This window comes from Pistacia vera, unplaced genomic scaffold (assembly GCF_008641045.1).
Source record: "Pistacia vera cultivar Batoury unplaced genomic scaffold, PisVer_v2 Contig531, whole genome shotgun sequence".
NCBI classification, from domain to species: Eukaryota; Viridiplantae; Streptophyta; class Magnoliopsida; order Sapindales; family Anacardiaceae; genus Pistacia; species Pistacia vera.
The window spans coordinates 900,893-915,395 of NW_022196370.1; the positions used below are offsets into that span (position 1 = coordinate 900,893).

General features: G+C 38.0%; 3 protein-coding genes across 4 annotated transcripts; 2 read left to right on the plus strand and 1 right to left on the minus strand.

Annotated features, from left to right (window-relative positions):
- Positions 1 to 180: 180 nt before the first annotated feature.
- On the plus strand, positions 181 to 1,638 carry LOC116107351. 2 transcript variants are annotated; one of them, XM_031393632.1, is made up of 3 exons: positions 182 to 601; positions 1,000 to 1,067; positions 1,195 to 1,638. In XM_031393632.1, the coding sequence occupies exons 1-3, from the start codon at positions 331 to 333 to the stop codon at positions 1,363 to 1,365; spliced, it is 510 nt and encodes a 169-aa protein (XP_031249492.1). In that variant the 5' UTR covers positions 182 to 330; the 3' UTR covers positions 1,366 to 1,638. The 2 variants fall into 2 exon arrangements, with proteins under 2 accessions (XP_031249493.1, XP_031249492.1); XM_031393633.1 differs by lacking the exons at positions 1,000 to 1,067; positions 1,195 to 1,638 and adding an exon at positions 797 to 981 and having other exon boundaries at positions 181 to 669.
- An 882-nt stretch (positions 1,639 to 2,520) lies between these two features.
- LOC116107267 (pumilio homolog 2) lies at positions 2,521 to 9,563 on the minus strand. Its single transcript, XM_031393560.1, has 9 exons — positions 8,302 to 9,563; positions 5,578 to 7,112; positions 5,348 to 5,489; positions 5,146 to 5,253; positions 4,710 to 4,922; positions 4,500 to 4,610; positions 3,982 to 4,176; positions 3,285 to 3,459; positions 2,521 to 2,970 (listed from the first exon to the last, which is right to left on the minus strand). The coding sequence occupies exons 1-9, from the start codon at positions 8,962 to 8,964 to the stop codon at positions 2,933 to 2,935; spliced, it is 3,180 nt and encodes a 1,059-aa protein (XP_031249420.1). The 5' UTR covers positions 8,965 to 9,563; the 3' UTR covers positions 2,521 to 2,932.
- A 2,804-nt stretch (positions 9,564 to 12,367) lies between these two features.
- LOC116107293 (E3 ubiquitin-protein ligase RDUF2-like) lies at positions 12,368 to 13,566 on the plus strand. Its single transcript, XM_031393581.1, has one exon. The coding sequence runs from the start codon at positions 12,487 to 12,489 to the stop codon at positions 13,462 to 13,464; it is 978 nt and encodes a 325-aa protein (XP_031249441.1). The 5' UTR covers positions 12,368 to 12,486; the 3' UTR covers positions 13,465 to 13,566.
- The last annotated feature ends 937 nt before the right edge of the window (positions 13,567 to 14,503 follow it).

The window sequence follows — 14,503 nt, forward strand, 5'->3', positions numbered from 1 at the left end:
TTGGTTGACAGCTGGAAAAGAAAGTGGGAAACGTGGAGAAATTGAGACGGCGCAGAGATGAAGTATGAACCGTTGGATGGTGAATGATAGTGTGAAAAAAGGAAAAGAAAGTGGGAAACGTGGAGAAATGGTGAACTGATTATAATTTGGTTTGGGTTCGATAACTGGACTCAGCATCCGAACGTTGGCCCAACCCAAACCTTCTTCATCTCCTGTGATTGGTTCTGAGATTTTTACTACTTGACACAGTTAATCTATCTGCTTCTAAGTTGAAAGTGGTGGAAGCTTTTTGCCACGGCAGCAGACTGTGTAAGTGGTGGCAGATGAGCCATGGCTCTTACATCTGTATCCCTATCTCCACCACCATTAATCCTCTCCATTTCCAAGCCAAAACCTTGCCATTCTCTTAACACCCACAACTTGTGTCTACCTTTCACTTCCTCCCCTCTATACTTATCCACTACTCTCTCTCCAAGTCATAGAATTCCTCAAAAAAACGACAAATTTCGGAGGAGCAATGCTACCTCTGAACAAGTTTTGCCTTCCGAATCCACCGCACTTGAGACTTCTGAGCAGATTGTGTCTTCAACTGGAGATGATGGTGTCTCCAACATCATATCGATTCTTCTTTTCGTTGCTTTTATTGCTCTAACCATTCTCACCATTGGGGTAACTTCACTTCTTCAATTGTTTTTCGTTTCAGACTATTATAACAATAATGAAATAAAGTTGTCATTTTTGGGGTGAGGGTTATTGCTGTATTTAATCCTTAAATTGTTTATTTTTTTTCATACAGGTAGTCTACATAGCAGTGACAGATTTCTTGCAGAAGAGGGAGAAAGACAAGTTTGAGAAAGAAGAGGCAGCTAAGAAGAAGAAGAAGGGTGGAAAGAAGGTGAAGGTGAGAGCCAGAGCTGGGCCAAAAGGGTTTGGGCAAAAGATTGATGATTTTGATGATGATTGATCAGGAATGGCGATTGATGATCAANGGAGATGATGGTGTCTCCAACATCATATCGATTCTTCTTTTCGTTGCTTTTATTGCTCTAACCATTCTCACCATTGGGGTAACTTCGCTTCTTCGCTTGTTTTTCTTTTCAGACTATTATACCAATAATGAAATAAAGTTGTCATTTTTGGGGTGAGGGTTATTGCTGTATTTAATCCTTAAATTGTTTATTTTTTTTCATACAGGTAGTCTACATAGCAGTGACAGATTTGTTGCAGAAGAGGGAGAAAGACAAGTTTGAGAAAGAAGAGGCAGCTAAGAAGAAGAAGAAGAAGGGTGGAAAGAAGGTGAAGGTGAGAGCCAGAGCTGGGCCAAAAGGGTTTGGGCAAAAGATTGATGATTTTGATGATGATTGATCAGGAATGGCGATTGATGATCAAGTAAGCTTCTCATTGTCTTTGTAACTCAGATTCAATTTTAAGTCATTATTGAGAGTTGTGAAATCTTTGGCTGTATAGAATGTATTTTATTGGTCTCTCAGTTAATCGATCATGCCTAGGATCAATGATTTTGCTTCTTGACCTGTAATTGGTTTCAACTGGAGAAGTTGTTTAGGCCGTAAAATATAAATCCCCAGTTGGGATCATTTGATTATGAAATGTAACAAACTTGGTATTTGCTTCTTCAAATGTTGACGCAGCGTTACTTTACTTGTATCCTTTTGTTGTAAAATTTATTTCCATTGAACTCCCGCAGCTACAGTAGATTATACTGTTTTCTGGGGTATGAATTGACAGCAACGAGCGAATTAAAATGTAAGGGAGTTGGTCTTATTAACAGCTTTCTTTTGTCGAAAATCATTGTTTACATTGAGTTTGAAGATCAATGAAGGTTCTTGGTGGATTTTATTGCTATTCACCTTGATACCAATATGAATATACGTAGATGGAGGTTCCATCTTCCATTGTATGAGAAGCATTTGATGAAGGAAATCAAATGAACTGCTACATTTCAAATTAGATCCAGCTTGTTTGGTAAGGCTGGCCAACTCAGACTCAAGAATGAACCAACTCCGAAGGAAATAACCTAAGAATTGTTTGGAGAAAGCGTGTAAAACATTCAAAGGCATTGCTTCTGGGAGAAGCTTAATTTGTTTGTAGTCACTTGACCTCATTATAATCAACTTACATTACATATCTGTTGGTTAACTATATAGTCTTGATCTTAAACACCCAATGATATGGTGCTTACAAGAGGAAACTCTTGGGATATGCTGACACCCCACTTACCAATGTTCTAGCGTTTAATCACAAATCCATAATCTGTTGATGCCTCAACATTCAAAAGAGGCAGGTTCTCTTCAAAACGCAGCCTAACATATCCCCAATGAATACGCTAAATTCATGCAAAATAAAAGATTGAAGAGATGAAGAAAGACAGTTGAGTTGAGGCCATCTCACATACATAGGCCTGGTTAAGGCCACGCCATATGCATAATCAAGTAATAAATCAGAAGCATCAGAATCTAAGAAGAAAAATGTTCTTTTTTAAGGGAAAAGAAAGAGAAGTCATTAACCATACAATAAAAACAATTCCGCCTCAACTAAACATCAACAGCTCTCCACATGGCAACATTTTTGTACAGTCACGTTATGATATAAACTTAAAACTACCTCAATAACATTTAATCATTTTTTACACCCTTCAAAACCTGTATATGTCATTTTTATCTCCTCTGCAGGGGCATCAGGTGTACTCAACATCTGAACCTCAGCTTGCTCGACTCTATGTATAAACCGTAAACTACACAATGTACAGTTTCAAGTACAACCAACAACTTTATTTCCGATTGGCTTGTACCCACCCATCTTTAAAAGATAGGTAAGAGTCATAGCTCTAAATACCAGAAGAAAGAAAGAGGAAAAGAGGAAGCTCACACTAGCCTCAGTTAGCTGTACAAACACCTTTCTTTACTATGCCACTTTAAGCAGGGTGTGAAGACTGAGCAGCAATTCTCCTTTCTGCAGACAAATTAGTTGACAAGTTAGTGGACTTAAAAACAAAAGAATCAACTGATACGGTCAACATGAAATCTTCACCAACATTTGACGGAACAAGTCAATATGAATATAATCACTAATATAATCAGTCATGCACCCGGTATGCTCTAGAAGAAGTGACCTTAAAACAATAGGTCAAGAATCAATAACCAACAGGTCTAATCACATCCAGGGTGCTTCCCATATATGTTAGGTCACCAGCCGACATATAGCAAACTAGTAAATTCTTACTTCTTATCTAAAAAAATGTAATCTAACAGGGAAAGAATGAGTACCCCCAGCAGCAACAAGTTTTTCTACACGTGCAACAATATGCTTTCCGTAAGTGTACTTCTTTAAAGCATTCAAATGAACTTTAATTCGTGAAAGGATCACCTCACGCTGTTGGTCATCACAAGTCTCCAGAACTTTTTGAACAACATAGTTTGCAAACTGATCTTTCATCATTGCCTGTAAGACAAGAATAAATAATAGCAACTAGCTGAAACTAACCATATATAACTACAATATCAGATTTAAAAAAAAAACACGTAAAATATCAGCAATTGGTTTTCCTTCTCTCCTCTCATCAAAGACAAGCAGGAATCACTAGGTTGCAGAACATGACATCAACCTACATGTCTCTCTAAAGCCAACTACTTAAGAAGCTGATACCTCATCACAAATTAAAAGCAATACTAATTCCAAAAAGCAGCTTACAAGAGCTAGCACAATTAATAAAAATGTCACTGACTGAACATAATAATCCAGTTTCTTAAAGAACTTTCAGGGGCATCGGCCAGATAAAATGAAGCTTCAACTTCTTCTGAAATTATTATCATTATTCAGTCCAAATTAGCCATTTAACCTTTTCATTCATTTATGTCAAACGCAAGTTTGGGAAATTTTGAAAATATTGCAGAACTGTACTTTGGTGACAGTTAAACAGACAAGTCACTGTAGCTACTAAAAGTTCATAAGAATTTGACATACCTGAAGAGGCTCATTTTCATCAGTAGAGCCAAGCATCTCATTCACCAGTAACTGACGTTCAGTAGGGCCACCGAATGTTAAACACTTCTCAACAACATTGGAAGCAAATTTCTGCTGACTCATTTCAACTATCTTCCCAGCTAATTCCTCAATTATAATAGATCGCTCATGTGGCTTCCCATGCTCCAGGACATGCTGTTGAATCAATTTCAGATATCAATCAAGGTAAAGAAAAGAGATCTAAAGAGCATATAGTATGATAATTGACACAAGCTAATTGTATATTTGTTCCCTTTATGCCCAGGTCACATCAAACTCAGGAAATTTGTCATCAGTTTGTCCAGCTCTTAGAAGATACTTCAGGGGACAAATAACACAAGACATAACCCCAAAACTCAACTAGACAAAATCTCAAAAGGCAAATACCAAAACACCTGAAAACTAATTTTTTTTATGAACCCATAACAATAACAACAAACAGGATTTCACAATGGAAGTTTCTAGGAAGTTGTACAAACCTGAACAACATAATTGCCATACTGATCCTGTGCCAAGTTGCTGACATTTCCTAAGATCTCATCCATAACCTTACTTTGAGTTTTGTGGTCCTCGCAGTGCTCCAGTATTCTCTGCCACAAGAAAGCAATAACAATTTAGAATTAAAGAACCTATATTTTCTTCTAATCGAGCATTCAGAAGTAAAATATAGCTGCAAACATTTTCTCAACCTGTATCACACGACACCCATAAGGATGGGTGGAAAGGGTAACAACTTGATCAAAGAATGTTGTGACAATAAATTGAATACTCTCTTCAGGAACACATTCAATACACTTCTGGATGACATGGTTCCCATTCTGGTCACGCACACAGCGCATCACATGACCATCAAGCTCTTCAACCATTTTGATTTTCTGATCCAGATCAACAACTTCTATGGCCTGACAATTAAATGAAACATATTACAGTAAGAACCTTCAATAGATTCAACTTCTAATCAGTCAGTCTTGGTTCAGTTAGCATTAATTCTTTCATAGAGCTGTGGCAAATTTCTCATGGTACTATTGAAAAACTGCAGGTCATGAGAATAAACATACACATACAAAGAATTACAACACATGAGAAGGTCAATCACAATGTAAGGAAGTTGCAAACTAATGTTACCTTCTGGATCACTCGGCAACCATACATTTGAAGGCTAAGGGTTAAAACATGACCAAAAAGCTTGCTTGCAAGCTCTCTCCGCTGAGATGCAAGCCCATGCTCAAAAAACTGCAGACATATACGGATATCAATTATGTAAATTCAATCAAATATGTAACAAAGAAATTAAGATCCATCAACAACAAAGTACGCATATGGATACCTTCTGAATGACATAATTACCAAATACATCAGTCATCAAAGCAAGAGCTTGAGGCATGATTTCCTGATAAACCATGTTCTTCTCTTCCGTTGTGGCTGTCTCAAGTTTTTGTTGAATAAATCGGCTCCCATACTGATCCGCACTGCTCATAAAGGATTTTTGCAGAAACAAATAAATTTAGGATTGCAGCATAACAATGGAGAAGGAGATGATTTTAGAGCACTACATACCTGAACTCGACGACATGGCCTGTAATTTCTGAAAGTTCAAAACACTTTGTTTTGTTGCTCTTGAACTCTTCTAGCAAAGAAGACCCAAAGCTATCATCCATACTTCCATCCAAATGCCACGGTCCCATGACCCCACCAGCTAAGTTCCTCATCCCAGAAAAACGCAAGTTTGGCTCATTGTGTCTGATAGGACTACCAGGTCCCACTGGGGAGTTTGGAATAACAGGATTTGCCAAAGGACTGCCAGAATAGGACATACCAAGCCCAAATGCAGGACTTCCACCATAACCATGATGATTAGGACCACCAGACTTACTGCCTAATGGAGCACCATACTGTGATTTCTGAGGTGAAAGCAGAACTCCAAGATAAGCTTTCTGGAGTTCAAGTAGATTCATATATGAATTGCCGAGAAAGTTCCTATCCACCGAGGGATCATTAAGAGCTGCAAGCTGAGCAGCATAATCAGATGTTCTCAAGTATTGGAGATACATTGGGTCGACAAAAGGGGCCTGAACAGCACCCCCAGCCATTTGACTCCCAATTCTACTGAGATTATGTGAGTCAGATGCAGCGTTAAGATTTTGTCCAGCAGCCAAACCTCCTCCAAGCACTCTTGAATCCATTCCATGAACTGCCATAGCTGATGCTGCAGCAACATTTTCATATAATGGAGGCATATTACCAGCACCAAGTTGGCCAGCCATGACAGAGGCCAAAGATGGATTCAACGAGTAACCACTTAACCCATAGTTTTGCATACCATCAATGTGCTGATACTGAGCAGGCAAACCACTTCCACCATTAAGAGTGGATGTAGGCGATCCCTTCAAGTACGAATTATTTGTAGGAACGGCAGACTTTTGTAGTTCAGCTTGCCTATCAGCTACCAAGGATGAGTTGTTCAGGTCTGAGCCACCTCCATTACTCTTACCCAAATCAGAGTAAGACATTTTGCCTGATTGATGAGCTGAAGGCATATGTAAATGCGCAGATTCTGATTTATTAGAGTATTTCTGCTGCTTGATATGATTCTGACCACCCTGCATAGCAAACAAATAATTTCGGTGATTCTCAACATCCTGTTCTATCCTTGGAGGCAGTTGGTTTTCATCATCCATCACTCCATTTACTGACAAGTTCATGCCAGACAAAGCAGCTACCAGATCTGGAGACTCATTCATTCCAGAGGAGACACCAGAAAATGAGTTTGGACTAGTCATGCCTCTCTTTTCTGAGGTGTTAACTCTCCCTCCTCCAATTGGTGTTGGGCAAGGACTAGGAGCTCTAGCAACAAGTTGGGGATCAGGAGTGGTACTTCTAGACAAGGAAGCACCTAGAGCAGCAGCATACGAATATGAAGAAGGTGGGCCAATAGTCTGGACAGCCGATGAGCCTTGAACAGTTGCACCAGAACGCAAATTAGCCAGTTCAGCTTCAGCAGTACCAATGGTCTCGAGGCTTTCATCAAAAGCATTACGGCTAGCAGGACGAGATGGAATCCCTGTGCCAGGTGTTGTTCTCCCCAAGTCATCCTGCATAGACATGTAACATGAATCAGTATAAAATAAAAATTAGTGCAACAAAGAACCAAGATGTGTTTGAAGTAACAAATTCCCAACCAATAATCTCGTAACGAAATAAATAAACATGCACCAATCTAAAAGGTTAAATGTGGCTAATCAGAAGCGGTTCAATGGCTGATAAAAGTTTTTAAGTGCAACTTAGCAAAATATGCATCCTCTGTAATCATACTCTCTGTAAATAAACATGCACCAATGATATTAGATATAAAAATTCATCTTAATTCAATAACCACGGTTACAGTTGAAACTTAAAATTTATTATATATCCACAATAAACATTCTTATGAATCATTCTAAATTTTAGTCAATATGAATGATGACTGCAGAATTCATAGTACATACGACAGAGACCGTCCAACAAATTGTGAGAATGGTTCTACAAGGTTATACAACAAAGAAAGTCATAATAATGGCATAAAAGCATGTGTTAGAGCTCATTAATGAGACCCATTAAACTGAATGTAGTAGGCCATTGACAAGCAAGTAAAAGACTACTAACTGAATGCACTGAGCAAGATTTAACCCAACCGAAGCCTAATTGATAAACTTATATAAAATGGAGCCATTACTCAACGTTTCAGACTTCAAACGGTTTACAATAAGCTCAACACACTACCATGATTGCTCAATATGACCACATTCTTACACAAATATACATTAACTGTTAGTTAGCACCCCACAAGTCAGCATACTATAGTACTAAAGACTTAAGAGACGCAAAACAATATTTACTATCACTAAAAAGAAAGAATTACAGATTGAAATGAAGGTAAAACAAACTTGAATCCATCAATGGCACACTCATGACACTGAATTTTCAATCAAAAAAACTGGTTTCATTGTGATGTCATTCAATTTATTACATGTCAAAATTCAAGCAAAAGGAAAAGATAAAACATTTGTAACTCATCGCCTACGCATCATATAACTAGCTTCAAAATCCAGTAAAGACAGACCACATTTTTCATGCCAAATACACCCTAAGCAGTAAATGTCACAATAGACAACCGCAAAAAAAAAGAGAATCCACAGATAGATACTCAATATCATCAAGAGCATTAAAGCACAGTAGTATACACAGATAACCAATCTTATCAAAAAATAAGACCATTAAAGCACGTTTAGTGAAGTAAATGACCTGAAAGATTTCAGCAAGGCTCTTTTGTTTGTTCCCGAGTGCTATTCCCGACAGGCCAATGAGTCCATCACCACCCCAATCTGCTGAGCCGTGAACCTTCTCAGACTCAAGCTCACTCTCTTGTTTCCTTGAATCAAACCCTGGTGGCATAGCAAATAAAGACCTACCGCCGTCGCCACCATTATCAGGTCCTCTATTCACTTTCCTCCTATCTCCCATTCCACCCAACACTGAACTCTCTCCTCTCAATCTCTGCGCAAACCTCCAATCCTCCTTAGAAAGCAAAGGAGGCGGAAGCCTGGGGTTCAGATTCACATTCGAGTAGTAATATGAAAGATAAGCTGGATCAGACCTAAGCTCTTCCTCAGAAGAGAAACCATTATTATTATTTCCAAGTTTACCCCTAGAAAGCTCCGATATGGTTGTGTTATTAGCACTAAAACCACCGCCAAATAAGCCACCAACTGCACTCAAAGAACCCTCCACAGTTGGTGGCGCCGAACCACTTCTATACAAGTTAAGCTCACGCTCACGGTCACGATCATCAACCTCTTGTCTACTACGCTGTTCACGGAGCAATAAACCTATTTCCTTCTCCAAATCATCATCAAACGAGCCGTCGTTTCCACCTATCATCGGTCTCCTCCCCAATTCAGATAACATTATCTAAACAAGAAACCTAATTGATCATAACCCTTTTTGTTCAACAAAGTCAGAAGATAATCACTGCCCAGATGCAACAATCAGGCTCTAAACCCTAAAACATTCACAAAATGGAGCTTCTAAAGACCAAACAACTAGACCTCATATTTACAGACCCAAAAAAACTCAACTTTGAAGGACTAAAAATCAAAACTTGAACCACCTCAGCAACTAAAACTAAAATACTCTGATGATCAAAGCAAGAAATAACGATTAAAGGATGGATTAAGTTATATATCAGGAATTAAAGAAACAAAATTTATGCAACATGTTTTCCAATTAAGAAAAAAAAAAAAAGGGTTGTAAGAAAACACCGAACAAAAAGCAGTTGAAACAGTAAGGTGAGAAGAAAAGAGAGGTTAGAGAAGGAAAACTAAAGGAGATGAATCCGGCGGCGAATGGTTCATAGAAGAACCCTTATTAGGGTTTTGTTGCAATTGATGAAGGGGATTAAATACAGTGATAGTAAAAATAAGAAATGGATATTTGTTATTTAATTTAATTTAAAAAAGAAAAGAGGAAAAACACAATGAATAGTGCTAATGAAAAAATGTCCTGAAAAATAGGGCTAATTGACCAAAAGCTAACCGGCTGATGTTAAAATTTTGTTTTGATTTTAGGGAAAGAGTAAGAGAAGAAGAAGAGATAATGATGGTTTGGTTTCCTCGTGTTGTAAAAGAGGAATCTGTGACTGACACGTCAGCTCTTTAGATTCGCTGCTTTAACTTAGTTAAACTAGAGTACCTGCAGTTAATTTCTGAACAACTGCCCCCTCCCCTTCCGTTTCTTTTATTATCAATTTCAGCGGTGAATAAATAAATAAAATTATTTTATTTTTATCTTTAAAAAGCAAAATCTAGATTCTATTGAGACATTGATGTCCAATTAATCATCAAGTTTGTTTTGCTAAACAAAGAAACTGAATAAATTCTGTTGTTGTTGATGCAAATAAAACTAACCCATGTCTACAAAAGACAATAACTGCTCTTGTAATGGTTAAGTAGTGAGCAGCTCATGTTTTCCAAGGAAAATGAAGCTATTAGTTGTGACTATAAATTAATTAATAAATATTGCATTTAAAACGTTTAATAAATTAGTTAGATGTTGGCAAACCCACAACCAAACAGTAAATCTAATATTATGAAGTTATAATAAATCATGTGAGTTGAATTAATTAACACGAATGATAAAGAAAGTGAGGTCAACGTGAATTAATGATAAAGTGAGGTTGATAATATCGAAAACAAAGCATGTGCCTAACATCAGTCTGAAACTAAACTTATCATATTGTTTTTGTCATTGAAAACAAGGAGAGGGAGTGGGAGTGAGTCTGAGTAGGTATTTATTATAAGCATGGTTAGGTTTTTAGGAAGTTGGACATATTGACATTTCTCTCCACTTCTCGCAAGAGGAGATACTTGTATTGAAATTTATGTTGTCCCATTCTTTCGCTAATTTAGACTTTCTCTTNAGAAAGTGAGGTCAACGTGAATTAATGATAAAGTGAGGTTGATAATATCGAAAACAAAGCATGTGCCTAACATCAGTCTGAAACTAAACTTATCATATTGTTTTTGTGATTGAAAACAAGGACAGGGAGTGGGAGTGGGAGTGGGAGTGAATCTGAGTAGGTATTTATTATAAGCATGGTTAGGTTTTTAGGAAGTTGGACATATTGACATTTCTCTCCACTTCTCGCAAGAGGAGATACTTGTATTGAAATTTATGTTGTCCCATTCTTTCGCTAATTTAGACTTTCTCTTCTTTATCACCATCATCATATAACACATCTTTCAACTTAAAGAGAGAGTAAACGAATTTTTCTCACTCAAAATACCACTTTACTATCAAACTATAACTCCGTTATAAAACCACAACGAGTAACCAAGTATCGGGGTTAAAGGGGTTTTGAAGAAAGGAGACCAAAGGTTGAAATGATGGTGAAAGATTGGATTTTGACGGTCGGAATCGGTGCTAAAGCAACGAAACCCTAAGTGGTGGAAAGCGGCGAACGACTTTCAATTGGAGTCGAGAAGTTTGGGGCTTTGGAGATTGGAGGCTGGTGAGTTGATTGGTGGTCTTACAAGGGAATTTCGACTCTGAAAGCAGCCTAAAAGGGCAAGAATCGTGCGAACCAACCGTGTGCGGTGGCGGGTGAATTAAGAGGTTAGACGGACAGGAGTGGAAGGGATTTTGATGAGGGACTGATATGGAGTATTTTGGTGGTAGTGGGAGGGCTTAACGACGGTTGACACTATTTTCTTTTCTAGTTGATTCCATGATCAGAAATTATCCCTGTCACCACCAATCAACTCAACAGTTCTTCCTCTTCAAAAGCTTCAACATTCTTGATTCTGTTTACTCACCAATCACCGACTATTGAAACTTTCCCACCTAGGGTTTTTCGAGTATTGATTGATGAATTGGGTTTGATTCATTTGCTTTTTTGTATTTGTTAGGTTGAAAGACGATTGAGAAAGGTTTATCTAAAGTGTTTGTGATTTGTTTATTGATTTTCTAGTCGTTGACACTCCTCAACGTCAACAATAGTTATCGATAATGGAAGAAGCTAAGAAGGGATAATGATATTTTTGTCTTCACAATGAATATCATTATATTTAATGAAATTATGGTTTGAATAATAAAGTGGTATTTTAAAATATTTTGGTGAAGAGAAAGTATGATCAAGGCAAACCTTAGGTGGGAAAAAGTCGCTTACTTTTAGAGAGAGATTGGATATAAGCAGATAAGTAGAGGCATAATTAGAAGTTGATGATGTGAGACCCGGAATATGAAAACCAAGACTGAAATACATGGGCCCAACGTTGATGGTGTATGGTAGAAAATGACACCAACCCACATCATAAAATTTTATTAAACCAATTTTTGTTTCCAAGGAATGTGGCTATCTATATAAAGATTCCATTTACCATCACCCCTCTCCATCCTATAATATGTTCTCTAATTTGTATATATTCCTTCATTATCATGCTATAACACAATAAGCTACAGCAGTACTGAAGTCGGTCATTATTAACTTTAAAATATATATATTCTACTTTTAACGCGTGAATCAGAGTAGTAGATGATGTTTAGGAGACAATCATAAGTGGACTGGACACCATTCATTTCTTCACTGATCCAACAACAAAGATGCTTTTTCTCTCTAATTAATTACTTCCAAATATATTCTCATGTTTTTACCGTGGAAAAACAACACGCACTTGCCTCGTTAAGCATCTTCCTGCCTTTGCCAGGTGTCTCAAAATCTATGAACATTTCATTTTACAATTTTACCCTTCCATAAAGTCAAAGTGTCTCCCTGCGACTCAGCTCCACGTCAATAAACCGTGTGCTTCATCCGTTCACACCGCTATCTCTGCCTTTTGTATATAGCCACCCACTTTGCTTTGCTTCTTCTTCTCCAAATCTATCAGACTTTGTCTTCGTCTTTATTGCTTTTTTGAAGTCTTCCTTTTACACATGTCATCACCCACAACATCATCGTATTGGTGTTACAGATGCCTACGGATCATAAACCATTTTTCTCCACACAACCACATAGCATGTCCGTATTGCGACACTGGATTCATAGAAGCAATCCAAACAGAAGCTACAACCACCGAACCAGATAGTTTAACCCCTCCACTACCAACCTCCTCGATGTTTATGATTAACAACAGTAATTCACGGCGAAGAAATCGCCACAACTCTCACGACCAGCCACCTTCAACCGTCAACCCAGTGATCCTCCTACAAGGCCAGCCCAATGAAGAAATCGACAACAATAACCACAGCATCTTTGAACTGTACTACGATGACGGATCTGAGTCGGGTCTCAGTCCAATACCCGAGAGCGTGATGGAATTTTTGATGGGTTCAGGTTTTTATTTGTTACTTCGACAGCTATCTCATGTTGATATAGCAGGGTTAACTCGGCCGGATAATTTACCAGCATCAAAAGCTGCCATGGAGTCCATCGCAACAATTGAAATCTCATCCGCCGATATAAATTCAGAGAGTCATTGTGCAGTATGTAAAGAAGAATTTGAGCTTGGAAATTTAGCAAGAGAGCTGCCATGCAAACATATTTACCACGAAGGTTGTATATTACCATGGCTAGAAATGCGCAACTCGTGCCCAGTTTGCAGGAAGGAGTTACCGGCAGCTGAAGAAAATGAAGGAGGAATGATTGGGTTGTCTATATGGAGATTGCCGGGAGGTGGATTTGCGGTTGGGAGATATAACGGGAGGAGATCGGCGGCAGGAGAGAGGGGGCTATCATTTATGTTTAGTGATATGGATAATTCATTTGGTGAAAGTGGTAGGATTTCTCCGAGGAGGGTTGCGTGGTTTGGGAGGAGTTGGGAGAGAGATCAGAGAGGTGGTGGTGGGCTGAGGAGGGCTTTCCGTGGACTGGGAACCTTTTTCAGAAGGTTTACATGCAGGGGGGAACAATAATTTTAGGCATGTATGAAGATAATAAGATATGTTTAGATTCTTATTTTCAATTAATTTAGGAATAATTATTATTTCATCTACAAATCTTTTACACTTGCTTTGTAAATTCGACCCTGTTATTAATGGGGTGCGTTTAAAATATGGTTTTTTTAACCATACAGGTGCCTATAAGGAGACTGAAATTCCAAACCTTACAAGAGCAAACTACAGGCTTAACCATTCGACTAAACCTTCATGGGTGTATTAATTAAATAGGCATAATTTGTTCAGGCATGTTTCATTTCCTTAATTTAGATTTGAGACTGTAAAACATAAATGATTCAAAGTAGGTAGAGGTAGGGACTCGGAAGAAGCAATGTTTTTGTAGTTTATGTACAGTTTTCATCCTTCTCTAAATGTCATTTAATTCATAAAAAGATATATTAGTTGTACCCAGTAAAAGGATATATTCTAAATCTTTGTGAAATGCTTTGATTTGTGATGGTGGGACTGATACTAAGAGGAAAGCGAGAAAGAAGAATGATTTGATTCATTAAAATATGTCTTCTGTAGGCCTCCTGTGGCTGGAGAATATTGTATATGAGAATTCGTTTCAATTATAATCCCACTAGCTTATAAAAAGTGATGCCTGATGAAAATGGGGCATCGTCATTTGCTCAAAAGCACTAGCTTTTTGCATATCTTGCTGGACCTGGTCCTTAGACAGGTCTTATATTTCATTTTTTTTCTCTTTGACAAAGAATTGGTCAGAATCAGATATATATCTTGTCCATTCTCGTGTACGATGAGGATGAGAAGGTAAACTTCACATCAAGTGGACAAAACGGTGGCTGATATACAGCTATGGTTCATAAGTGGTGGGCGGTTCCTACAATTTAATAATATAGGGCAGGCAATAGCGATATTTGCAGTAACTTTGACGAATTCAAAGCTGAAAAGAGGAGAAGCCTTGGAAGACTATATATAAAAACTCTTAAGACTAAAGAAGCGAAGAGAGTTTGTCCTTTGCACCGACCGACCCGGTTGTCCACTTACGCAC

Bases quoted from the DNA above. Each gene is read 5' to 3' on its own strand.
- LOC116107351 (XM_031393632.1), top strand. From the start codon at position 331: ATGGCTCTTACATCTGTATCCCTATCTCCACCACCATTAATCCTCTCC. The intron at 1,068-1,194 runs GTAACTTCGCTT...TTTTTCATACAG, and splicing joins TAACCATTCTCACCATTGGG to GTAGTCTACATAGCAGTGAC.
- LOC116107267 (XM_031393560.1), bottom strand. From the start codon at position 8,964: ATGTTATCTGAATTGGGGAGGAGACCGATGATAGGTGGAAACGACGGC. The intron at 7,113-8,301 runs GTCATTTACTTC...ATGTCTATGCAG, and splicing joins GCCTTGCTGAAATCTTTCAG to GATGACTTGGGGAGAACAAC. The intron at 3,460-3,981 runs GTATGTCAAATT...CTTGTCTTACAG, and splicing joins ATGAAAATGAGCCTCTTCAG to GCAATGATGAAAGATCAGTT.
- LOC116107293 (XM_031393581.1), top strand. From the start codon at position 12,487: ATGTCATCACCCACAACATCATCGTATTGGTGTTACAGATGCCTACGG.